This window comes from Rhamphochromis sp. 'chilingali' (assembly GCF_963969265.1).
Source record: "Rhamphochromis sp. 'chilingali' genome assembly, chromosome: 2".
NCBI classification, from domain to species: Eukaryota; Metazoa; Chordata; class Actinopteri; order Cichliformes; family Cichlidae; genus Rhamphochromis; species Rhamphochromis sp. 'chilingali'.
Genome location: NC_137930.1, coordinates 39,684,070 through 39,710,994, shown reverse-complemented (window position 1 = coordinate 39,710,994; position 26,925 = coordinate 39,684,070). Strand labels below are relative to the sequence as shown.

At 42.8% G+C, this 26,925-nt stretch overlaps 2 protein-coding genes and 1 long non-coding RNA gene across 3 annotated transcripts; all 3 read left to right on the top strand.

Annotated features, from left to right (window-relative positions):
• The first annotated feature begins 2,730 nt into the window (after positions 1 to 2,730).
• LOC308392295 lies at positions 2,731 to 4,543 on the top strand. Its single transcript, XR_013970790.1, has 4 exons — positions 2,731 to 2,796; positions 3,454 to 3,633; positions 4,083 to 4,153; positions 4,449 to 4,543. It is a non-coding gene; the product is annotated as an uncharacterized lncRNA (long non-coding RNA).
• A 2,017-nt stretch (positions 4,544 to 6,560) lies between these two features.
• LOC308384181 (programmed cell death 1 ligand 1-like) lies at positions 6,561 to 9,658 on the top strand (the record flags this gene model as incomplete). Its single annotated transcript, XM_080862587.1, has 4 exons — positions 6,561 to 6,633; positions 7,586 to 7,675; positions 8,178 to 8,546; positions 8,648 to 9,658. The coding sequence occupies 4 exons, from the start codon at positions 6,561 to 6,563 to the stop codon at positions 8,812 to 8,814; spliced, it is 699 nt and encodes a 232-aa protein (XP_080718713.1). The 3' UTR covers positions 8,815 to 9,658.
• An 11,664-nt stretch (positions 9,659 to 21,322) lies between these two features.
• On the top strand, positions 21,323 to 26,100 carry slc25a46 (solute carrier family 25 member 46). Its single transcript, XM_080876696.1, has 8 exons — positions 21,323 to 21,744; positions 22,415 to 22,457; positions 22,821 to 22,878; positions 23,056 to 23,133; positions 23,725 to 23,825; positions 23,928 to 23,984; positions 24,104 to 24,161; positions 25,006 to 26,100. Exons 1-8 carry the CDS (start codon positions 21,480 to 21,482, stop codon positions 25,600 to 25,602), a joined length of 1,257 nt encoding a protein of 418 aa, XP_080732822.1. The 5' UTR covers positions 21,323 to 21,479; the 3' UTR covers positions 25,603 to 26,100.
• The last annotated feature ends 825 nt before the right edge of the window (positions 26,101 to 26,925 follow it).

The window sequence follows — 26,925 nt, the reverse complement described above, 5'->3', positions numbered from 1 at the left end:
ATCCTGTTTTGTACATACATTAGCCGCACCTGACTAAAAGCCGCAGGTGTTTCAATGTTGACTTATCATATGTAAGAGAATATGCACAAAGCGAATTGTCAGGAAAGAGATGGCTGTTTGTACCCATAACTTGAAAAACAAGTTATGGGTACATATTTGCACATGTAGTACATAACAGTAACCTACAGCACACCAGAAAAATAGATTCGGACTACCTTTTAGGCTCAGGTGCAGTGACACGGCTTTAACAAGAAGAAAAGTCAGTCATTCACCACCATCTTTCTCTTCTTCCTGCGCACTAAAACCACCAAAGTCCTCTTCTCCAGTGTCGGATACAAACAGGCTCAGGATGGCTTCGTCATCCACTCTCCGCTTCTCTCCTTCGTTGTCACTTTCAAAACCAAAGAAATCCTCATTGTCAGTGTCAGAGTCCTCCTCTCCATCATGCAGCAGTCCAGCCCTTCAAAATCCGTTGGTGATCGTGGATGTTTTCACACTTTTCCACGCTGTCAGAATCCACCGGTGGAGTTGGGCATAACTTGCTTTTCGCAAGTTTATCGCCGCTCATCATCCACGACTCCCGCTGAACGCGTAGCGCTACTTTGAAGTTTGTTTTTCGCGCTACTTCGTACGGCACTACGTTGCCTGGCGGATGGACATGTGACTAACATACCACTCTTGAACCCCGATCCTTCCGCCAGGCAACGTAGTGCCGTACAACAGCGGAACAAACAAAACAAATCGTCTTACGATATGACAAAAATCATGGACAATCCATAGAAAAGCCGCACCTGACTAAAAGCCGCAGGGTTCAAAGCTTGTGCAAAAAGTAGCGGCTTATAGCCCGACAATTACGGTAACTTCAGCACACCAGCAGAAGGGACCTCTCTGACCACCAGCAAGACGTCCGTCTCCTCCTACTGAATCACACAACTCCGCTAAATGCCAGTTCACATGCGATAACATTCAATCTCAGCATTAGCTTAATAAATAAAAACAGAGCAGAACAAGAGCTTAGCGAATATGCTAGGCTACGCTAGCGGCTATGTTAGCAGTTGTGCTAGCGGCTGTGTTAGCGCTAATCCGTTTTACACAATAACATTGGGTACAAGTGTCAGACAAAATCCACCTTTACCTCACAGTAGGGTACAACAGTTCTCGACTCCAGTTAACTATCCGTTAACCCGAAAATGCGTCTGTCGCCCTTCTATGAACTCTGCGTTCACTCGACACTGTTCAGCTCTCGTCTCTCTCGCTTCCTGCAGAGTGCACACGGCTCCCCACTTACTCCCACCCCTCTACCTGAGACTACTTCAGGGTTCACTGGAGCTGTAGTACATATCAATACCATATCAAAAATAATGACATAAACCTCAAAATACAAATAAAAAGGTTGTGCATTTAACTGACACACATCACATACTTTGCAGGCATTTGTATACATTCTTGAACACATTAAACATTTGCAATTAACTATCAATATTAATGAACAAATTGAAATAATGAGCTACTTATATAGCCAGGGCTACACCTATACAATATACAAAAATTAAATCACATAATGTGACCACACATTACAGTGTGTCACAATTACATTAATTGAAATAAACTTTTCATTATTAAGGGCTGTAGCAGGACAAACACGTGAACTCTCAGAATATGTCTGTGAAGGTTCTCAGTCATCCAGGTCATCGTAGTTTAGAGGATCATCAGGGGGTCCTTTTGTCCCTCTGTGGGGGGTCACTCCCACTAGGTTTATATCTGGGACTCTCCACCATTTGACCTTAGAACTGAAGAAGCTTCTCGGATGAGAGGTGAAACGTCTTCAAGCAACTTAAAGAAGTCCAGACGCTTTTCTTTGCAAGCTCCTTTGACAACTCTCAGAATAGCCTCCATTTGTCAATATGACATCCATTATGAGCTAAAAACGTCCAACAAAAGGAGCAAGTGCTGACTCTCCAGGTTGGTCCAGCTAATGTGTGACCTCCAGCGGCGCCTCCTGTGATGTTTTTAATTTTTGCCTTAGACAAACTTCCCTTAGGCAGAATCATTAGAAGGTACAGAATACATTTTCACTGATCTGCAGATGACACCCAACTTTATCAATCCATGAAGCCAGATAACACACACTAATTAGACTCTCTACCACCAGGGGGCGGAGTCAGAGGCACTTCCTGCATGATTTAACTTTACAGTCAGTCAGCTAAAGAATGATTAAACACAGATTTTGTGCGTGTTTTTAAAAGGGAAAATGAGGAACGCTTCACGAATTTGCGTGTCATCCTTGCGCAGGGGCCATGCTAATCTTCTCTGTATCGTTCCAATTTTAGTATATGTGCTACCGAAGTAACACGACAGCTCCAAGGACCCGGGAGCTATTTAAAGCCCTCCGTCACGGAAGCTGTCTGAGTCACGGTTACAGGAGGAAGAGGCTTAAACTGCGTTTAAACTGATGGGAAACTGCAGCAGAAACACGTCTGGGTGCTGCTGGGTCGGTTATACATCTGTAAGAAGACACAGAGGCTCAGAGAGCGCCAGTCTGAGTCTGTTCCTCATTCTCTGCTTTCACTTTGAGCCCGTGAGACACACTGAGGCATTGTGGGTAATATACACAAATCGGTTGTACTCAGACGGTGCTGATTGGACGGCTGAAGGCAGCAGAACAAAAGCCGACTCAACAACCCTCCCATCCCCGATAACCTTCACTCGCCTTTTGCGCATTGTATTGTGGGTAGTCTTGGTACGAGTGTCAACAGAATCAAAACACTGCATCAAGCACTAGCATTTCCAGCACCGGTAATCATTCATTCTGTGGTTTTAATCCCTACTTGCATTTTATTTGCCCCAAAAACAGTTACATACAAAACGACGGCGAACACGGCAGGTCCGTACAAAGACAGACATGACGAAAATGCAAAAAAAAAAAGTACGAGGAAAAAAATCAAAGGAGTGAAAGGGTCAGACCCATACGAGCACACATAGTGGAGTAAAACAAACCTTTGGGGGTTTATGAGGAGAGAGTAGTTACAGTGAATTTACAGTGGTTAGAAAGCAATTATAGCCAAGGTGGTGATTGAGAAGCGCTTGTGAAAGTGAGTGGATTTAAGAAAGTGAGTGACTGGGGTGTTTCATTTGATTTGCTTTCTTTTCTTTCTGACTCTGTGTGTTTGTGGTACAGTGGAGTAGGTAAGTTATCAGGTGTAATAGATACATGGACAGGCGTAGGTGGGGGGAAATGGAGCCCAAACTTGTGAGGGAGCTTCTGGAGTTCAAACTCCACAATTGCTGAAGGGTCAAGAAGCAGAGAAAGATGTACAATTAAGAGAAGAGTTGAGACCTTCAGGAAAAATGATGAGTACAATTGATTATTTCATGTAAACTATCAGAATGTACTATTCTGCTTTCATGTGATCATTTGTTTTGTTTTTTTTCGCCTTTACACGCTTAATCTAGATGGAAAGAAAACTAAAACTGAGCACTTGGCGAAAGTGGTCTGCTCTGCCAAAGAGGCAAGTGAAATGCTTAAGGATATTTCATTACAGCCACTTTGGTGGACACTGTGGATGGAAGAAGACTCAGACTATCATGGCACACTATTACTTCCCTGGCATGGAAGGGGACATTCAAAAATGTGTGAGTACAGTTCTTCAAGATGAGCATGAACAAAGGTGTGTGTTTTACTGTGCTTTTCTTTGTTTGTACTCTGTTGGTTTTGTCAAACACATATTATCTACAGCTATAAGTCATTGTGCTGATTATTATGAAAAGCAAGGAGAAATTTAGACTGTTTTTAAGAATTTAATGTTACTCTATTTGTCACTAGGTTGCTCAGTGTCCACAATGCCAATGTAACCAGGGCAATATTATCCCATATGGAAAGGATGTATATAAATCTTATAAAGTTTGTATCTGTCTTTTGTGAAACTTGTATGAAAAGTGAGGTAAAGTGAGGTATGTAAACCTTTTCCAAATTAGTGGTCACCTTATTGGAAGGGAATGACGGTGTAATGTTTGTGCCTATTTGACAATGGTGGGGCGAAAAAATGCTGCATTAATTATGGACTAATGTTTAATGACATCAGTTTGGCAGGGGTCCACAGAAAGTTGTCATGCCTGTGGTGAGAGAAGCTCGGGTGCAGAAACAGATCAGTGGGTAAGATAACCAAATCAATACCTAAGACTGAAGCACCTTAAATGGTTTACTTCAACATCACTGGGTAAAATGTCACTTTGATGCACCAACAGAAAACTTATAGTTCAGGTGACCTGCATGCCTTTGCACTTTAAACACACGGAGCACCTAAAGGACACATGAAAACATCGAGCAATCCACAGATAAGACTTTTGCACAGAAATCTGCAGTACCTGCACATTCAGATATGTTTAGTTCCTTCACTCAACAGCCTGACTTTAGACGAATGACTCTGACAATCTAGTTTTTCTTTCAGATTGAATGCAACAGCTACGGAAAGTGATACCACACAGTGAGCGTGGACTGTACAGAAGGCTACTACAAATGTTATGCATGCTAAATAAACAGAAGAAATGATCGCTGTTGTCTTTGCTTAATGATTGGTTTAATTCTTGACAATCCACATTGCTGGCATTGCATATTTCAACATGCTTGTGGGTAGATTTGAATGCACATGATTTATGTGAGTGAAGTTGGCCCCCAAACGAAAAATTTTGCAGCACAAACGTAGCACAAACGTTTGATACCACTTTTGTTAGATTTGACGAAGGTGGGGGGCCAACTTCACTCACATGCCAGATGCAAGTGCAGCCACTCAGCCTCTACTCAATGTGGTGATAGAACCAGGTACAGATGTGTGTCTCAAGTTAATCTGGTCGTAAGCTATGGCACCTGGCCACAGGTGGCAGTAGTGGACTGAGCTCCATTTGAGAGTGCTCCAGCTGCTAGGTGATAGTCAGTAGATCTGCTACAGACTGAAGATCATATGCAAGTTTTGGAAATTAAACTATGAATATTCTTAACTTGGCTTTAAAACCAAAAAATTCTAACTCACCGAAAAAATCAAAACCACACCACAAACCAACTGACACACGTAGGTCACTCACTTTCTTAAATCTACTCAAGCTCGACTCAATCTCACTGGCTCTGTTTATTACTAATCACTGTGTAACTGCTGTAAATTCACAGTAACAACCATCTCCCTACAAATGTTTGTTAAATTAACCAAATTTATACAGACTGTATATAACTACAAACTCTCTCCAGCCATGTTGATGAATTACCTATATTGGATCAAAATGTTCATTTCCGGAGAAAAGACGCAGATGTCTATTTATTTGCTGTTTTCGTAGTTGCCTCATGCATGAGAATATCACCACATAAACTTGCGACATTTATAAAATATTTTGTTGTTCAAGAGCCAGGCAGACTAAAGGTTCAGTTAAGAAACAAGGGGACAGAGCGGTTGTAGCACAGTGTGGAGCACTAGTAAAATTACTGCTCACTCTAACCCCATGATTACACTCCAAAAACCACTGCACACCCTTCCAACCCCTAACTGCACTCAAGTAAATGCAAGTTTTTGGAAAAATATAGTTTTAAAAGTACTTTTATTGCACCATGTTCATTCACTCATGAGCTGCTGTAACATGAATCAGATGGCTGAATAGCCACTTCAGCATGTAGTCAAGTTCTATAGTCTTGATTTTATGAGCTTTATTTTATGACCAAATGATTTATTCTCTTGTAGATTTTTGGTTTTTCCGTGTTTTTTTCCACCGTGACATTTAGAAGAGCTAAGAAGATCTCTTCAGAGCAACAGTTAGTGTTTTGAAACAACCTTCTGTATCTCTGTAAACAATATTTTCAGTAAACTGACCGCTCTGTGACCATCACTAAATGAATATATTAACATGACTCCGGCTTAATCAGGATAATACTTTCCTGTTGTGACCACCTGAGCTTCAGATAAAGAACAAACTAACACAATACACATTTTTAAAAAAAGGTAAGAATTCACATTTACAGAGGTTCAAATTGTTATCAGCAGCTTTTGCCCTGCCAGGTTGTTTTTTATTTAACTTATTAGAATACAACAAGAAATATGAAAACATGCAAGGCTAGTGCAGTTTCTGAAAACTGGATGGAAAAGTAGGTGAGCTGTGAATAATATTTAAGCTCCTGAAACTCAGGATTTTTATTTTTTTAAGTAAGTAACAACTGTGTTACATCTTCCAGTTAATAAAGGAAGCTTAGTTGGGCCAGACAGGAATATAAACTCATTACAAATAGTTAGGAGAAAATTAAAAATAGTTTAGGTCTCAGGGCTGCTATTTCTCTCACCCAAAACACCCTTTCACGTGAAATACATCAGCTCTAAACTTGTGCTGTCTATAAAAAAAATTAAATTCCATGTGATGACGTTTTCAGCTAAGTTTCTTCCTGAACAGTAATGGCGGCGCACTGCTGAAAACGTGGTTTGTGACTTTGGCATTCCTTTAGTTTTTAAAGTAGCCTGTGGCATTAACAGAAAACAATAACATACTCATAAAACAAAATACAGTCAGCTGATCTAGAAAGCACAAGAATGGCTGCCGAGTCATCTGCGTTGTTCCGCTGGTTCTTGTGGTTTTTCAGCATTGTCATGCTTGTCTCTGCAGGTGAGCGTTATTTCTTAAACATTCACATTTGGTTTATAGAAGTAGTAGTATCCGCCCATTTTACATATAAATACTGTTTCTTGAAGAATTATTTTCATAATGACTGAGTTTCTTTGTGTGTTGACACGAGGCTGGTGGTGGTTGTTATACACACAAAGCAAGGCTACGCTACGCTAAGGCAACACGAGGCTGGGTGGTGTCTGTGGCCTTGTAACGTTTTGACTCCATGTCTGACCACAGAGACCAAAGAACTTTACTGCCTGCAGCATCTGTAGTTTTCAGAATGAGTCTCCATTGAATAAAGCTTTTTGTTCAAAGAATAAAGGCCAGCAGTGGCTGCACTGAATAGACACAGTAACCTATAATGAGGGGACTGCATATTTAATTGTACCATGGCATGGTTTTGTTCTGTAATCTGTATGCACTGATTTACACTACTAGTAAAATGTTTTAGAACACAAATTCTTCTAGTTTTTAAATTTTTATTTCAGAATCCTACAAAAAAGCCTTTTTCAGGGAACAAGAAATAGCTTAACAACTTAAAGCTGTTCTGCAACAGTAGAGATTGATCAAGCCTTCAAAGTCGATGCTACCAATTGCTACAGGTGTCCCAATTTTTCTTGATTACTTACAAACTGCTCTGTCTGCTGGGGGCAGGGGGTTGTAAATGCAGTGTTGGAACACAATGAGGTACCATACCCTTAATGTACTCAGTTGTACTGCAGTAATGTACTGAAGAAATTTATATGTTGCTATAGAAAAAGAAAGAAAAAAGCAATTAACAATGGATGGCAGACAACTCATCATAAGGTTTAAAAGTCTTTCCTACAGTGAATTTGCAAAGAAAGTCACTGTGTTAGTTGGTACAGTTCCCTTCACCATCAAAGGGCACTCAGAACCTGGGGAATCTCAGACAGGAAGAGGTCTGGCAGACCACAATAAAAATCAACAGACAAGTTTCTGGGAGTCAACAGCTTATGTGACAGACGGCTCACACAACTTCCCAACTTCAAGCACAGCGAGTTACAACAAGAAACCATTGGTAAGTCATCAGAATAAGAAAACGAGACATGCCTGTGGCATGAAACACCACCGATAGACTACTGAAGACTGGAAGAAGGTGCTATGGACTGATCTATCAAAATTTTAACACTTCATCATGCATAATTTACGTAAACCACCGGGTATTGTTTTGCTGCGGTTGACTGTTACAGAATGAGAGGCAATGAAGCAACCACAAGGTGGACATTTTTCCCTCTTCATCCTTTCTGGGTTTTTTCCCACTAGTTTTGCTTTTGGCTAGTGTCAGTTTCATTACCTGTAGCATGAGGCGATACCTGGACCCCACAATAACCAACTCGTCCAGAATGTCTCATCATTATGTGCCACTGCCACAAAGTTTGCTGTGTCTCAGCACAGTCTCAGAGGCACGGTACACTGACCCAACAGTGGTCTCTCTCACTCCTGTGATTGGCTGTTGTAGAAGCAAGCAGTTATACAATGGTTGCTCTAACCCCTCTACTTTGTGTTGTTTCCTCTTTTAGAGCTGAAAAACATCACAGCTGAGTCTGGACTGAACGTCACTCTGCCATGTCGAGCTCCAAACAATAACATCCTGATCTCAGTTGTAGAGTGGAGCAGGCCTGACCTGAAGAGAGACGAGTATGTGATCTTATACCGGGACAACCAACTTCATCCAGATTACCAGGATCCATCCTTTAAGGGCCGGGTGGACCTGCAGGATAACCAGATGAAAGATGGAGACGTCTCATTGGTGCTGAAGGATGTGACGATTAGTGATGCTGGAACATATGAGTGTCGTATCATCCAGAGGACAGGAACAACTCGAATGAAGAGAACTTGGCTGACGACTGACCCCATAAATATCATCAACCTGAGTGTTGTTCCTTCAGGTGAGTTTGAGTTCAGTGTGTGCAGTTTGAAGAGGAAATTGATTCTGGTCTGTGCTTCAGTGATCACGTTCCTGTCCCTCACACCTATTTCTCACCTACAGATCCACCAGGAGGACACAGAGAGGACAGATGGGAGGAAGATGGATCTGTTGGACTGATAGTTGGTGTGCTAGTTTTTTCTACAACAGTGGTTGTTGTCAGTGGTCTATTGATTTACAGAAAACTTAAAAGGCAACAGAATCACGGCTCAGCAGCAACAACAGGATGAAGTGCAAGCCTCCTGGTGCCGTTTCCAGTGTTGACATTGAAGACTTGACTGAACGCTCAGTATTTGGTTTGATTTTTACATGCCTCTTATTATCCTCAGTGTTTATACACCTGCAGTACTTTCTTTGGGTTTTCATTACTGTATTTTTCGGACCACAAGGTGCACTGAATTAAAAGGCGCAATAAGCAAAACAAAACAGTCAGATAAGTCAGACTTTATTCATGTAATTTTTCTTGCTTCCTTCACTTCCGTACCATTGATTCATAATGTTGAATTCTCTCGCAGCTGCTCTATTCCCATGTTGTTGCAGTATATTAATGACTAACCTCGTATTGTGGATGGATTATCTCAGTTGTTCTCCTGACCGAAGTTTGGTCCGTTTACAGCATCCTGCCATGCGATTGCATTTTCCCCCAACCATCGGGAACCCTCGTGTTATCGTTTATTTAGTTGAAAAAGGTTAGCGTTCATCCTCCAGCTTCACTGTGTTTATGTTATGCTAACATAGCTGTGTCGCTAGCGATCACATAGCACATAATTATATACCAGCTAGTCCAACTTCAGTAACCCTGCAAACGTCACTGCTGTTTAATTTTCTGTCTTCATTTATGCTGGAAGTGATAGCACAGCTGTACGTTTGAATTTTTTAGAAATCTCTCAGACAGAACATGCTAAACTAATCTACGTTAGATCTTACAGACACTGAGCTGACTGACAACAAATACACTGTGTATTACTGTAGATTATAAACCAACAGTTGTTACTAAGCTGTTTAATGGTGCAGGACCTACTGGTTGATTACAGCTGAATGACCTCCAATTTCAGATGGGGGAGTCTTGTCTACGCCTCTTCCTGTTGGTACTCTCACTACAGATTGTGTAGCATGAGTTTGTGTACTGCTAATAAATGTCTGCATCACTTTTTGTAAGTCAGTCTAGTCTTTTGTTGTCCTTGGCTGTAAAAGTTAAAATTCATCTTCAACATTTAAATAGTTGTAATTAAACAGAGCTGGAATCAGTTCAAAGCAAAGAAATCATCACTGAACCTGAGTAAAATCTAGACCAACCAAGTGATAACTTCTAGACTGCAGTTTGCAGTCTAGAAGTTATCACCTGAAAAGCCATTTAGTTTATTTATTTATTCATTTAAAAAAAAAAAAATTATATTTAGTGGAGTCATCAGATCTGCTAATGTTAGCTAGCTTAGTTAGCGAGCTCCATTCATATGCACACACTTTTACATCCTCTCCTCGTGTCCCATCACAGATGTGAGCTTAAGTGTTAAGGTCAAATTGAAGCAACAGCTGGAACAAAAATATTTTCATAAATCATTCAATCGCTTTTAATGATCTCAGGCATAAAAGTGTTCATGGCATACTTTACACACCAGGCCAGTTCTAATTTAATCACAGCACGGCATAACTGACAGAATCAAACTTAAAAAAACCAAAAACTTAAAAAAAAACAACAACATTAATCTTCAATAAACTCCGATGTGAAAATGAACATCTCTTCACGGGAGCCAAGAATCCAGCGACTGTGGCGTTATAGGTCGGAGCCCTCACTGTCTTCTCCGTTCGTCAGCTAACCTCACATTAGTTACAAGTCGCCTCTGCTTCGTGTTCGTTGTTTCTAAACTACGTTTACCTTGTTTACCTTACTGCTGTTTCCTATGATCAAATCTGTGTTTGGGTCCACGTCCACGTCCTGGCCTCTGGGCTCCCTCTCTTCCGTGCCTCCTAACAGACTTCAGTCTTCAGTTACTCACCTTCACAGGCTCGTGCTGCAGCAGCACTTAATGTCGTTAAAGCAAACCTTTAGAGAGTGTTTTTCCTCACACACACAATCCAGACGTGTCTGCTTTAAAAAAAGTCAACATACAGCCAGAAACCACCTGTTACTTTGCTTAACAGCTTCTTGTAATGGACCGTGCTCTCCTGTGAAGGCTCAAAATGCACTCAGCACACCCAAATAAATACGACAATAAGAAAGATATTAAGGTGAAACTCAAACTCAAAACACACAGAAATGATAAAATTACTCAAGCAGCAGCAGAAATTTTTGCCCCATTGGTGTGAGAATCCATCTAACACAGGATCATGGCAGTTTGTGATACGGTCATCTCAAAACACTGATTTGTGTCTGTGTGTACAAAATAAATATTTTCCTATATAAGCAGGCATCAGCAATAATTTATATTTTAATTAGGGCAATGCAGTTCCTGTGTAGAGTAAAAAAAAAAAAAGTGTGTTGCACTGAGGTTTTCGGGTAATGTTATCAGTACATGTTACAGAGCTCTAGTATCAAAAATATCTCAGGTTGAGGACAGCAAAGAACCAAAGTTTGGGAACATGTTTCCAGCATTTTCTGGTAACATCTCCTGTGGTATTTCAAATAAATTAAGACAAATTTACATTTATTGATGGGGTGCACAAAAAGACATGCTGTTCTTGAGCATTGAATGTGGTGCAATTTAACTACTCTAATATACCAAAACATTTGCATTTTGAGGGAAACACCTACATATCCAATAACGTAAAAAATGAGTGTAACCACACCTTTTATTTGGAAATATTGACCCCGGGCTTCTTCTTTTTTTCTTTTTTTTTAGCAAAAAAATAAATAAATCTTTTAATACCAAAAGACGGGTTTGTGCTGGTTGGATTTATTTAAGATGTTTTCAACAGAGTTCTTCACAGAAAAATTGTAAATAAATTGAAATATCTCAGATGTAGTTGAAGACAAAGCAAAACGAATATAAGAAAAGAAAAAAGGGGGGATTCTGACAGCCTTTTGATTAAAAAAAAAAAGGGGTATGTAACAATTAGAGAAAGACCAAGTTTACAGACAGCAAATGCTCAGAGAGAAGCAAATTAATAAGGATCAGGTGAACAAAATCAGGCATTAACAAAGACTGGACAAAGAAGAAAAGGAAAATAGTAAAACAATATATTGTTAATGTAAGAGTGATGTTAGAAACCAAAATTATCAAAAGGTTTTTTAACAAATGTGATTTTCTTTTTTGAAACTAAATGTTGCTGCAGCTGTTTTTACATTAGTGTTACATGGCAGCTCAATAGAGGATTTACCTCGATGCTGCCCCAACATTTCGTTTTGTTTGCGGAGTGAGTCAAGTATACAGCGCCACATACTCTAAATATGGAGCAAAGCTGTGAGCATTAAAAACAAGGTATGTGTTTATAGTATCATTGAATAATAAATAACTTCTCTTAAAAACAACGTACAAATACCAATAATTATCAAGTTGTTGCAATAATTAAAATTAGTAGGCATTGTGTTAAGAAAGTGACGTTGACAGGATACCATTATGAGGTAAAAAAAAAAAAAAAGAATAAAAGTAAAATAAAACTATTTTTTACTATTTACTATTTTTTTTTATTTTCAGGTGTTACATATGGGACATACATGGCTGGTGGAAGGGAAAGGGAGAAAGAAAGAAACAGCAGGGAAGAGGAACAGTGATAAAGGGCACAAAACAGAAAATGAGGTGGGGGGACAAAAAAATACATATATATATATATATATATATATATATATATATATATATATATATATCACCTGGATCACCTGTTGAGAGAGAAAAAAAAGAAAGAAGAGAAAACAAGCAAAAAAGAGAGCGATATAATAAACAACATCATCACGATAATCTATGTGTATATAATATATAATATGGAATATTATTGTGCAGCACGTAGGATCGACAGCGCACAGTGTGCTTTGAGGTAGCAGCCAAAAAAGGTGTAGTTTGTGTGTGTGAGCACCCGTGTGCACACCTGTGAGCGTGAGCGCGCTTGTATTCAAAAGGTTCCTTCATGTAATGATCTGCTAGAGGGTGTGGGGGGCCATAGCCCCGTCCTCCAGGGCATGAAGCAGGTATGGAGGAGATCCAGGCTCCAGACATCCAGAGACCCTCAGAGTACAAGAGTCCAAGGAAGACTAACAGAGGGGCAGCCGCGCCACTATCCCGGAAAGAGCTGAGGAGAGTCCCAGATGAGGGCTCACCCAGCAGCCACGGAGCAGAAGCCAGATGGGGTTGCAGTGACGTGCCCGTGAGCTCCGACGGCAGCCAGCTGTGCCAGAGTGACTGAGCCCTAGGCCCAGGGGCCAAGGGCACCCAACCCCCCGAAGGGGCCCGACTGAGCAACAGGTGCCAGGCCCCGACAAGCAGCCACTGGGACTGAGCCGGTGCATACCTGAGTGCCTAGACCCGGACACCAAGAACCACCAATGCACCGATGTCTGAGGGCGTCAGCTACCAGCAGGTGAAGTGGTGGTGGGAGATAGGCCTCCATACCTTGGAGGGCCTGAGATGTCCCCAGAGAGGTGACATACAGACACAGACAAACAGGCACACACAGATACGAACATCCATTCCCACCCTCATGCTTTCATATGCAATTATTCAGCACTCACCCAACGTGGAGACAGACATAAATAGACACTGTACACACAATCACACTCCACAAGTGTATTCTATACCCCAGGTCTAGGTCCCCCTGCCCCTGGAGGGGGAAACTGCACCCAGACCCAGGAGGAGTTACCCTTTTCTGTGGGGTGGAGACAAGCAGACCGCCCCGACTCCGCAGAAGCAGGGAGGCCCCACATTCCAGACCCCAATCGGACAGCTGACTCCTCCTCCCAGCCCCTCCGTCCCAACAGGCAACAGAGAACAGAGTGGGGGGTGAAGACTCCAAACCTCCCTCCGCCCGCTCATATGTAGTGTTGATGGATGTGCGTTCTAAGGTGCATTTAAAACCCAGGAGGCCATTGAGCTACCTGCCAGAGAATAGCAGATAGCAGTGAGCGACCATCTTTGAACAGAGGCGGTGGTTTACGACACCAACTGTCTGCCATCTATAATCCAGTTTTAAGAACCCTTCCCAGATGCCTTAACGCCCACTCGCATCCTGGGCCATCGGACCTCAGGAAATCACATAATAGGGTGGGGCCAGGTTTCACAATGAGCTGGCTGATTGTGACCCACACCCGTTTTCACACCTCGGCTCATGTGATTAGGTAGAGGATCATCAGGGGGTCCTTTGTCCCTCTTTGGGGGGAAACTCCCACAGGGTTTAAATCTGGGACTCTCCTTCATTTGACCTTAGAACTGAAGAAGCTTCTCGGATGAGAGGTGAAACGTCTTCAAGCAACCTAAAGAAGTCCAGACACTTTTCTTTCCAAGCTCCTTAGACTAGCAGATAGCTGAACTGAATCTAACTAAAGAGACATCTGAACATAACACACACAATACAAGAGACCATGAAAATAGAAGAGGTAATACCAGAATATGGGCATGCGGACTTTTACACAAAGACAGAAAGAGACAAAAAGCACAGAGAGACAAATTACTTCATACAGGAGACAAAAACAAAAATGAGACCAGGACAGGCGCGAAAGGGAACTAATATAATGAAACAAGGGACCAAGGACTGGAACATACTGGAAGATAATCTCAGGAGCACTAGGAATAGATAATCTATTCTAAAGACAAATAACTTTAATATAAACCACTAGTTAAATCCAAAGGAACAAATCCTGAGTCCACAACAAACTCAAAAACACTGGGTCAAAGACCTAGGACCATGACACCTTCCACATCAGGTGGTACGACCAATGTAAAATTAGGAAAATATTAACCTATCTTAAAATCTTTATCTAATTTAAAAGTTACATGTATGCGTTTGACGCCAAATCCAAAAGACAACATAGATGTCTCCATTACAGTTAAAATTATTGTTATCAAAAGCTTTATAGTTACACATTACATTTTTAAAATTTTTGTTTAATAGACGTTAAGAACTTTTCTTCATATTAACCTTCTTACTATTAGTATTCTTATTTTTGTATTAGTAACTTATGTCCTCTCCACTGTTTCTCCTCTCTCTGTTTCCGCTGTTTCTTAAATTTAACTAACTGAATAAAATAAAACAATATTACACATATCTTTACGGTTAATTGAACGATTAAACTGACAAAATGGAAAATTTGACAAAATTTCACACATTTGCAAAGTTGGAGATATTTAACTCTTAAATTATATAAATATGAAAGTGACTGTAGATTCAAAAAACATTTGATACACGTGTGGAGACTTTGGACAAAATTATAGCGCAATATTCTGAGCCTGACTACTCTATCCTTAAGCCCTCTTTGAGATGAAATGATAAATTCATGGATTTACATTTATCTATAAACAAGAATAAATCTTTCCATTTAAATATCTTGTACAATTTTATGAACTATCATGCTGTACAGAACTTATGATATCAAGAGAGCCAGTATATGGGACAGTATCGTTTCTCTTTCTACCAGGCTGTCAAAAAAATTATCTATTATTCTGGAAAAGATGGGCCTATGGGGGTAGGTCACCCCTTACATGCTAAAAAGAAGTGGGACAATTTAAAAAAATCAAATACAAAACATGTATATGTGTTATCAATAATATGAATTTGGATGGATGCATAGATAACTGTCATCAGCATATTTTATTTAATTTTTTTTTTTACATCTATAACATAAAGATAATTTGGAACATTTTAAATGTCTGATTAATAAAATAGAAGAAAATGAAAAGGTAACAACAAAACGAGAATATATACAAGAAATCAAGAATATTTACAGGATAAGAAAACAACTATGTACAGGTATTTATAGTGCAGACCACAGGATTAATCTGACTGACCTGTACCTGGATTGTTTCTTTGAACTTTAATAGCACAGCAGGCCCGATGTTTGCCTGGACAGGAAGTCTCTGGCAGTTTCTGCTGAAGCTAGATCAGAGAGAGGGATGTTGTACTGCTCCTGAGACCCGTATCTTGTCTTTTCTGGTCGGGTGGTCTGTAGAGAGTGCTTTGGATGCTTCCTTCCATTGTCCATCGGTGGCTGCCACTAAGATGAAACAAAAAAAATGTGGATACTAGTCACTCTTCAACAAACAAAACAGGTTAACAAAGCACTAAAAAAAAACATAAGAGGAACTGTGACGGAGTCACCCCGTCCCGAGCCGCCGACAGCTGATCTGAGCGCATACACGCACCACCACCATTAGTTTTTACAATTACCGGGGCTGCGCGGCTTTTCGGCGACCGGGCAGATAAACAAAAAGGGGTGAGAGGTATAGTTTGAGCAGCGCAGAAGGTGGCCAACGTATTTTCCCACTTACCTTCCATAAAGCCGGTCGCGGAGACTTGCTATGATCGCCGAATTATACGGGGGTTATGCAAGCCGATGGTATGGGGTTCCGGGGTTTAAATAGTGGGTTCGCGCGCGCTTGAAGAGTCACGTGAACTGCATTATTCTTTTGGTTTGTTTGGTGTTATTGTGAAACACTGTAGGCTGCCGGGAAGTGGCCATAAATGTCTGTATATACATATATGTATTGTAGGACTACAGCAGGAAATAAGCTGAGGGGGAAAGACGGTTTGATAATAATAAAGAGATGACTATTACGCCTAGTGGGAGGGGCTATGGGGTATAAGAGAAGGCGGTCAGGGCCCACCTGTTGCTTTTGCTTTCTTTCCAGTGAGCTGTTACAGAGAGGGTAACATGCAGACTGTGTTTTGTATATAGATATTTGTTTGTGCTGACTTAAGTCAGTTCTATTTCTTTGTAAATAACTTTTTGTGCACCTGGGAGGCCGGCAAAATAAATAAATTATCCACACTGAATGCTTTCCGACTACGCCTGTATTTGTTCGGAGGAAGTTTAGGAGAAGGAGCCCGCGACATATGGTGTCAGGAGTGGGATGGCTAGTCGGAAGAGGAAAACGTGCCTCCCAGTTAAGCGCACAGGGCTGCGGTCCCAGCAGCATGAGCTTCCGGCGGGGAAGACAGCAGAGGAGCTGGCATGGGACACAGTGCCGTCATCTTCTTCAGCAGAGGAGGAGGAGGAGGTTTCGGGCAGAATTGGTCCAGAATTGCCGACTGCTGCGACCGCAGCACGTGACCCAAATGGAGAGCTGATTGCGATGATGAGGGACTTCCTGGCGGGACAGCAAAGGAGAGAGGAGGTTTTTTTGGCAGAACTCAGGGGGCTGAGGACTGTTTCCCCTCCCAATGCTCAGCCGCATTCAGGTTTTGCTGGTCAGCAAAGTCCAGTCCAAGCACCAGCCGGAGCAAGCACCACAGCAGCAACGGCCACACCAAGCACGGCAACAGCAAGCAGCCCCAGAATGGTTCTGCCTACACCTGCACGTCAAAGAGGATACCGGGATTCCCCAGAGGAGGTTCCCTCTCGTCAGTCACAAGCAGTGACCAACAGCCTCGACCAGTCAGTCCCAGAGTGGATGCGATCTGCTGGGCCAAAAATTCCACCCTATCAGATGGGGGAAGACATTGAGAACTATTTGTTGCGTTTTGAGCGAGTTGCCAAAACCTGGAGATGGCCAGAGAGTGAATGGGCCTGTCGTCTAGTTCCACTGCTATCAGGGAAGGCGTTGGAGGCCTACACTTCAATGGATGAAGAAAGAGCCCATCGTTATGAAGATTTAAAAGCTGCGTTGCTAACCAAATTTGACATTTCCCCTGAGACGTATCGGCAGAGGTTTCGGTCCAATACTGTTCCACCTGGTGAGAGCCCCACAGAGACCTATTATCGCCTGAAGGGCCTCTATCGGCGCTGGATCCGACCAGAGCAGCATACGAAAGAAGAGATGGGAGAAGCTATCATCATGGAGCAGTTAATCCGCGTACTTCCAGGGGAGGTGAGGACCTGGGTGAGGGAGCATGAGCCAGCAGATGGACTGACCGCCGCTAAGCTGGTGTCACAGTACTTCAATGCGCGTAAAGGAGCACCACCTGCACGCTCATCTGGGACGCCACAGCGACCACCACTCCCATCATCGGGTCTTCTGAAGAGGGAGAGCAACCCAGAGCCACCCGGGAACCCCAAGGTATTCAACGTACGAGGGCCGGGTAAGGACTTTCTTTGTTATTATTGCCAGCAGCCAGGTCATAAAGCCTCGGTATGCCCTATCCGGAAGGCTAAAGTCACTGGTGCCTGCTATGCACCCCGGCTGGAAATGGAGCCCACAAGGGTCCAGCCAGTGGATGTGCAACGCTATAAAAAAGTGAAGGTCAATGGTCAGCAGGCTACTGCTTTGCTGGACACTGGTAGTTTTATGTCTTTAATTAAGCATAGTTTGGTACCAGTGAACAGTGTGGACTATAGCAGACAGGAAGAAGTTTTATGTGTGCATGGTGATAAACATCCATACCCAAAAGTGGAGGTAACAGTGACTATTAATGAACAGCCATACCTGTTATCAGTTGGGGTGGTCCAGAACTTGCCTGTAGAGGTTATTCTGGGGATGGACTTGCCTGTACTCATGGATTTGCTGCAAGAAAAAGAAGAACAGTGGACCGAGACTGATATGGGGGATAAGGGGAATGCTAAATTAAATGTGTCTGGCCCAGTGGTCACTAGAGCCCAGGCGAAGGCTGGATGCCAACCCTTGCCAGACTTTGACGGTAGTCTGTGCGAGGGTGGCACTAAGGGGCCAAGAAAATCCCGCCGCCAACGCCGCTTTGAAAAGCAGCTATGGTCAAAGGGGCCGGACACTAAGAACATGAAATGGGATGTGCCAGAAAATATCACTTTGTTGCAAAGGGAGGATGAAACGTTGAAAGTTTTGTTTGCTAATGTGACTGAAGGGGGAACTGGGAAATGGGGAGGGAAAGAGAAGTTCATTGTTGACAAAAATGTATTGTATGCAGTTGACGGTGACCACCAACGGCTTGTGATACCTTCTAGTTGTAGACCCCTCATTATGCACCTAGCACATACCCTCCCCTGGGCAGGTCATTTGGGTCGCCAAAAAACCTATATGCGAGTTAGCTCACGTTTCTTTTGGCCGTCAATGTACACAGATATACAGAAATATTGCCGTACATGCCCTATCTGCCAGAAAACATGTCCAGCTCGCAAGTCTGACAGGGCTCTGCTACAGCCACTTCCAGTCATCTCCACCCCCTTCCGTAGGATAGCTATGGACATTGCTGATCTGGGCGCATACACGCACCACCACCATTAGTTTTTACAATTACCGGGGCTGCGCGGCTTTTCGGCGACCGGGCAGATAAACAAAAAGGGGTGAGAGGTATAGTTTGAGCAGCGCAGAAGGTGGCCAACGTATTTTCCCACTTACCTTCCATAAAGCCGGTCGCGGAGACTCGCTATGATCGCCGAATTATACGGGGGTTATGCAAGCCGATGGTATGGGGTTCCGGGGTTTAAATAGTGGGTTCGCGCGCGCTTGAAGAGTCACGTGAACTGCATTATTCTTTTGGTTTGTTTGGTGTTATTGTGAAACACTGTAGGCTGCCGGGAAGTGGCCATAAATGTCTGTATATACATATATGTATTGTAGGACTACAGCAGGAAATAAGCTGAGGGGGAAAGACGGTTTGATAATAATAAAGAGATGACTATTACGCCTAGTGGGAGGGGCTATGGGGTATAAGAGAAGGCGGTCAGGGCCCACCTGTTGCTTTTGCTTTCTTTCCAGTGAGCTGTTACAGAGAGGGTAACATGCAGACTGTGTTTTGTATATAGATATTTGTTTGTGCTGACTTAAGTCAGTTCTATTTCTTTGTAAATAACTTTTTGTGCACCTGGGAGGCCGGCAAAATAAATAAATTATCCACACTGAATGCTTTCCGACTACGCCTGTATTTGTTCGGAGGAAGTTTAGGAGAAGGAGCCCGCGACAGGAACCTATACTTAAAATTTTTAGCTTGCCTGTTAAAAGTAGTCATGTTCTGGTGTACCTCCTCCAGGACAGCAGAGAGTTTGCTCTGACAGAGAGAACCCCTGACTGCCTCCAAACCAGTCATCCTCTCAACCACTCCTGCATATTTCTCAGGCTCATTCTGCGGGGCCATGATGTCACCAGCACGGAAGCAGAAGAAGCATATGCTGTTATGACCTCCAGCACTTGCAGGAAGATGGCTCAGAATCTGGTCTTCATAATAGAATGTGCCCTGGAATATTGGCTGTTGACGCGCTGGGCTCCCACAGCTTGTACTTGCCTTTTGTAGGGAGTGATGAGGGGTAATGGACATTGGAGTCATGGGTACACTCCATCTGCCAAGATAAAATGCCCTTGAGGAGGGTAGACTGACTGACTGCCTGCACAGTGGGCTGTGGCGGAGCAGTCTGGACTCGTACACTGACCTGAGGCTGGTCAGGTACGCGTCAATAAAGCCCTGATGGTCACAAGCCGCCTGTAAGATGATGGGCCCTCAGAGGCTTAATGTAGATGTGGCAGCAATCGATTGCACCAGCTGCTTTCAGAAAAACTCTGAGGCATACTAGCCCTGCAAACGTATGGGACACTACCTCCATGTCTTTGACGGTCTTGGGGATCTGGAAGACCTGGTGTCCACGACCTCCTCTGTGAGTCTGTGGACTGTAGAAGACTCTAGAATGAGGCATCCCTAACACCTGAGAGCAGCCTGTGGGATGCTCCACTTGCCAACTAGCAAAGAAAAAGTCTCAATTGGGGCACCCCATCCATGCTTCCGATTCTGGTTCAGTGGATTAAGCAGCACTGCCAGAAACTACCAGCTCAGCTGAAATTCAGGCTTGGTGTCCTCATGGTTAAAGACACTGTCCAGCACTGGGACACTGCAGTACAGAGGTCTGCTCTGGTTAAGGAAAAGCTAAAGAACAACATAAACAGTTTTACTATTAAGGTACGATATGGGCTATCTTCAGAGATCAAAGCATTCAGAATTTTACACTTAATTAAACATACTAACGCACAGTGAAAAGACTCCAATGTTGTACGCCTTACCTGTGCAAATCAGGTTTGTTGTGAACTCAAACATTAAAGAGTCTGTTTTCAGTTTTGTGACATTTTTCCACACACACAAGAAGATCAACTGAATATTAGAAAATGCTCTATTTTAAATTTGAAAGATATATTTAGTTTTTCTAGCTATAATAAATGTGTATATTTGATCACCAATGATTCAGTTCCTGAAATTAACCATAAAACTAGCTAAAAACTTACAGATTAATCAAACTATTTTACCTGGATATGATAATCTGTCAGCTTTAGATACAACGGTACAGCTCCTGCAGCTCTCTGAGGATTTTTTTTAAAGGGAAAATTTCAGGTTCCATTTTGACACCACTGCAGGTATTTCACATTTTCACAAATCTGCTCAACTCTTGTTGTGTGTTTGTGTTCTTTCCTTATACACACTGTGCTTATGTGCTACAAGTGAAATAATTTCCAATTAGTGAAACTAGCCTACTAAATGAACAATGGGCTGTGAGGACAGTTCCATAAGGTTGTGAAAACCTGCAGTCAGCTGAGACTAAAGAAGTCACTTGAACCGAAAGTTTGTGCAACACAAACCAGCACAAACGTTTGAGCGTGCAGAAAGACATAACCCAGCTAGGGTTCACCACTCTCTGATGGCCTGTAGGAGGCAGCACGAGCAGTCAGCCGGTATACAAAGTATAGAAAAAGAAGTGTTTCCGGGTGGCAGGTGGATGTTTTGGTGTGGGTCGGGTTGATTAGGTCGTTACAGGTTCTCCATTAAACCGTGTCTTCTGTCCGTGCACACTTTGATGCGCTCCCCTGAGCTCTGCTAGCCGGATATCAGTGTCGCCCCCCTCACTCGCTCCGACCCTGACATGGCCTCCAGGCGGCCGGACAGCTTCGACGGGCTCGGGTACCGTGGCCGGGATGACCCGCTGTACGGAGCGGGCTACCCGGTTCGGAGCGCCGGAGCCCCCGCCGAACCGCAGCTCCACCACTGGGTCACCACGCCGCCCGACATCCCCGGCAGCCGCAACCTGCACCCTGGAGAGCGGACACCTCTGTTCGATGACGCCCCGGGAGAGATCGCAGGTTCTGCAAGCGGCTGGGAAGCTCCAAATCCCAGCAGGCCCCCCGCTGGTAGGTTGTTGTGCAGGTTCAGAGTCACCTAGCCTAGCTGGCTAATGACAGGATGGAGCCAGAGCTGGCCAACTAAAGAGATAATGGTCTGATAGGCGCCGATGACCTGTCAGCATGCATGCTAACCGGAAGCTAGCGCACAAGCTAATCAAGCTCAGAGTAATTATGTAATAAACGGACTGGGCTAGCGGCTAGTTAACTAGAAGGCTAATTATATTAGCCAGTTGGCTAACAAAATGCACAAATAGTAAATACAGTAATATAGTAAAATTTTGACTCGCCCATCATTTCCCAAAATGGGAAACGCAAAATGCAAAGATGTGTTAAAACATGCAAACATACCTGGAAATACAGTAAGTAACGCAAAACAGAGTCTAACTCCAACGAGCTTGACAGTAAATATCTGGTATGAGCAGCTTTATTCTGCAGCACCGCCTGAACTCTCAAAGGCAGCTTTCTGTAATTTGTGTTTGTTGTGCTATGTTTAGTTTACTACTTATTAACTAACTTTATTGGAGTTAAAAGTTATTAAAACAGTGGAATCATCCTCGGTGATGAATGAACTAGACAGCAGACTGTTTGGTAGCTTATGTGAATAAAGCCGTTATTGATTTTATTTATGGACGTCCTGCACTGTGCGAGTTTATCGTGTTTGCTTTTGTCGTTGCAGAGCAGCTGAATCGATTCGCTGGCTTCGGGGTTGGATTCGTCAGGTGAGGAAATCGTTTCTCATGGTTTCAAGATGAGCAGAGGCTCGGACCGAGTCACTGCATGTGGACCAATATTCAGCTTGAATGAGTTTATTCAGTCTGAACTGTTTGGACTCCATGGTTGGGAACAATCACACATCTTTCTGTTCTCAGTGTTTCCACTGAAGCTGAAGCTTCATTTATGAGAGCAAAAAAGGGACGAGACTGTGTCAGTGCTCGCCATTAGTGACAACCAAAAAGCGAGATGTTTTACTTTTTGACACTTTCATCCCAAAAACAGGCTGAAGTGTGAGAAGTCAGGGGGTTTCTAACTAAAACGTATGTGTGTGTGTGTGTGTGTGTGTGTGTGTGTGTGTGTGCACTCAGTCTGTTCACAGAGAACGTCCTCTCTCACCCCTGCATCGTGTTCCGCAGACAGTGCCAGGTATGACCTCACCTTCTTATCAATAAATGATCCATAAATAATGATGGCTATGGATTAAAATACTTTTATTAACGCCGTGGGAGAAACTTTTTTTATTTCAGTTTTGTGCGTTTTGAGACATTAAATGTTTTATTTTCCTCTTTCTGTTGCTGCACTCTGATTGGCTGTTTACATCAGGTGAACTACCACGCCCGGTGTTATCACCTGACTCCATTCAGCGCTGTCGCTGTAATGTACAGCATCACCAAAGCTCAGGTAACGGGACACACTAAAACCCAAAGATGAATAAAAATATATGTAAAAAGATCATTTTGAATATGTTTGATTGTTTCTTATAAATTATGATAATTATATTTGTATAAAAAGCAGTATAAAAATATTAATCAAATAGGAAAATCTAAATGTATTTGGACATAATGACATTTAGAATATTTCTTTTAATAATACAAAGTTAAATATATTAAAATTAAAATGGAAAATGAAAGTATTTTAACATTATTTACAAATAAGTTTAAAAAATTTAAATATTGCAAAATAGTAAATGCAGATACAATATGGAGGTTTACAACTGATCAGAATAATCTAAATAAATAATAATACAGTATAATGTATTTATTATAAATACAATATGAAAACTCATAGATAAATATTAAAAGAATAAAAATAGAGACTTAATTATTGATGATGGAGGGGGCACTGTGATGTTGCCTCACAGGAAGGAGGACTTCTACTGATCTACTCCGGCTTCCTCCCACTAACCTGAGTCGGCCTGTCCACACGCATTTATACTTCAGGATATAAATTGTGTTATTATGTTGTCGGTGATTAATATGTTGTGTTGATCAGGGTGTGAAGGCTCTGTGGAAGGGGATGGGCAGCACATTCATCGTTCATGGTGTTACGCTCGGAGCCGAGGGCATCATCAGCGAGTTCACGCCACTGCCACGGTAACCACCTGCTCCCACTAGCACATGGATACAGTATTGTACAACGTCACTCTGACGTGTGTGTGTGTGTGTGTGTGTGTGTGTGTGTGTGTGTGTGTGTAGGGAGCTTCCTCACAGGTGCAGCTGGAAACAGGTGGCTGGGCATTTGCTGCTTAAAGGGTCAGTTTTTCTTCTTCTTCTTTATCTTCTTACCTGTCAGTTCTTTTTTTTTTTGCTGTTAAACAGAGACTGAGATACAAACTGACCCCGCCTCCTCTCTCTCTCTCTCTCTCTTGCAGATTAACGGCAGTCGTCGCTCTTCCATTTTATTGTGCCAGCCTCATTGAGACCGTGCAGGTCACTGATTATTGTTTATTGAATAGCGATGCCTCTTTTATGACAGCAGTCAGTTAGCAGCAGCTCATTAGCTTTCCTTTTATCACATGATGAGGTTTACCAACTAGTGGTCTAGATCAGAACCTCTTTCTCTGTTCATGACATCACTCACAGAGCAACCAATGAGAGTGAGGTGTTGTTGCGGCTTTTTGATGTTGGTTTATGCCTTCACTGCCATGAGATCACATAAAGTGGTGCATAATCTCTCCAACACCTTACCAGCGTTGTGTGAGATTGATGATGCCATCAGCCACACGGTTCCTGTTTGAAACAACGAGAGCATGATGATGTCACACAAACAGGAAGCTGAGGAGCAGCTGTTAGATGACCTGCTGTTCAGTCATTTAGAGCAGCGGTCTCCAACCTTTTTTGCGCCACGGACCGGTTTATGCCCGACAATATCTTCATGGACCGGCCTTTAAGGTGTCGCGGATAAATACAATAAAATAAAACTAGTACCGGTACCGAAAAAAAGAAGATTTATTCATAACACACGTGAAGAGACCAAGGAAAACGAGTTAACGATAAAAACGATAACAAAATAACGCTGAAAACCGATAAAAACCCTGAAAATCATACATTTCACACCTGAGCCTCAACTCTCGTGGCCCGGTACCAAACGACTCATGGACCGGTACCGGTCCGAGGCCCGGGGGTTGGGGACCGCTGATTTAGAGCAATGATTAGCTGGATGTGTGTGTGTGTGTGTGTGTGTGTGTGTGTGTGGGTTTTTTTTTTTGGGCTTTTTTTGGTTTGTTTTAAATTGATCATTTGATCGGACCTGTGTTCCTCTCTCCATCTTCAGAGCGAGATTGTGCGGGATGAGTCGTCCTCTGGCCTGCTGGACTGCGTCCGTGAGGGTGTTGCTCGACTGCTGGGTGTCGGTGCACCTCACAGTCGTCGCCTGCTTCCTCTCAGATGCCTGCTGCTTCCCGCTGCGCTGCATGCCATCCTGCGCTATGCCGTGGCTACCTCCATCCAGCGGGTGGTGCTGTGGCTGCACCAGCGTAGCAAGAAGCAGCGGGCAGAACCATCCAATCCACTGGATGCCTACTTCCCCGAGCTGGCGGCATCTTGGGCGGGTTCTCTGGTGGCTGACGTGGTGTTGTTTCCTCTTGAGACGGTGCTACATCGCCTGGCTCTGCAGGGTACGCGCACCATCATTGATGCCACCGATGGAGTGGTCGCGGTGGGAAATGGCGGGAGCCCGCTGGTAGTGCCCGTAAACACGCAGTATGATGGCTTCTCTGACTGCCTGCACGCCATCAGCCGCAAGGAAGGTGGTGCTGGCTTCTACCGAGGTTTCGGCGTGCTGGTAGCCCAGTATGCTTTGCACGGAGCGCTGCTGGCCGCCGCCAGGACGCTGATGAGGGTGCTGCTGCTGGATGCCAAGGCCAGCTAGGTTGTTACTACAGAGACTGTTGTCATGACAACAGGACATTTCTCATCTTGTAAATGAGACGAAAAAGACCTGCTCATGTGACGACATCAGCACTTGAGTCCTGTTACCTAGCAACCACTAAGAATCACCAGATTGTGTCACCTCCTCCCCAATGATGTCACTTCCTGCTTATGTTTGGACAAACAGTGGTGGCAGTTGTTTTCCTTCATGTAAACTGAGCATCACTTCCTGTGTTTTTGTTCAGCTCTGACAGCTGATTGGTCACCCACTACTGATATACAAACAAACATGTAAACAGATGTTTTTGTATAAAGTTGTAAAAAAATAAAAAAAAGTTCAGTGTAGATTTAGACTAAATTATTTCTGATCGATTGGTCTCTAAATCGATACTTGGATGAGATGAGCCTGGCTTTTCAAAATAAGTGTCTGTTTAAGCTGGTGTAAGGTGTAATGGCGTCTGTAAATGTTTAAATGTGAAATAAATCAATGTTAATTTGACATTTTTCTTCTTTTTGAAACTTTTTTAAATGGATTCATTTGGATTATTTTGAAATTCAGCCTTTTAAGTTTCATAGAAGAAATTTCAAACTTTTCTGACTTATTTTGAAAGTTTTAAAAATGTGACTGCATCTGTGTCAAAGCACTGTGAAGGTAAAAACTCCTGCAGCCTCTTCTCTCCTTATGTCAGGAGCAGAGATCTCCCTCAGCATGATAAGGGTTTCTTGCTCAGAGGTGGAGGACAGACATTTGAGACGTGAGAAAAACCATCACAGAGGATCCTGTACGTGTCACAGGTAGCAGGGGTACTTTCTAAAGTCTGCTTCAATGTTTTCAGCTGCAGATAATAACCTGACCGGTGGAGACTGCAGCGTTACTGGTTGTAATAACTGTGTTCTTCCACAAGGTGAAGCTGTTTACAGTAAGGTAAAGCATTTCCCTGTAGAGCCCTTAGTTCAGTTCGATTATATTTATATAAGTTTCCTAAAAGCAGTAATACAGAGAAAACATGTGGATTGACTTTTAATACAGATACTTTAACTGGGGTGAAAATAAGCGTCTGTCTGAGATTCTCTTTATTTCTAAACAGGACTAAGGAGATGAGAGGAAAACATCACCAATGCTTTATTCTTAACCTCCAGCTTTATCTGGATAGTTCACATGGAACAGGAACAAACTCGTTATTGATCTGTGTAACTTTATTCAAAAGTAATTTGCAGAGTGCTGCGACATACAAGCAAAAGCCTGACAATAAATTCAGAAACTGACGGAAAAGTCTCTGAGAAACAGTTTCCATTTATTCACAAATGAAATACAAATTTCAAG

Bases quoted from the DNA above. Each gene is read 5' to 3' on its own strand.
- slc25a46 (XM_080876696.1), top strand. From the start codon at position 21,480: ATGGCCTCCAGGCGGCCGGACAGCTTCGACGGGCTCGGGTACCGTGGC. The intron at 22,879-23,055 runs GTATGACCTCAC...TGTTTACATCAG, and splicing joins TGTTCCGCAGACAGTGCCAG to GTGAACTACCACGCCCGGTG. The intron at 23,985-24,103 runs GTCAGTTTTTCT...TCTCTCTTGCAG, and splicing joins GGGCATTTGCTGCTTAAAGG to ATTAACGGCAGTCGTCGCTC.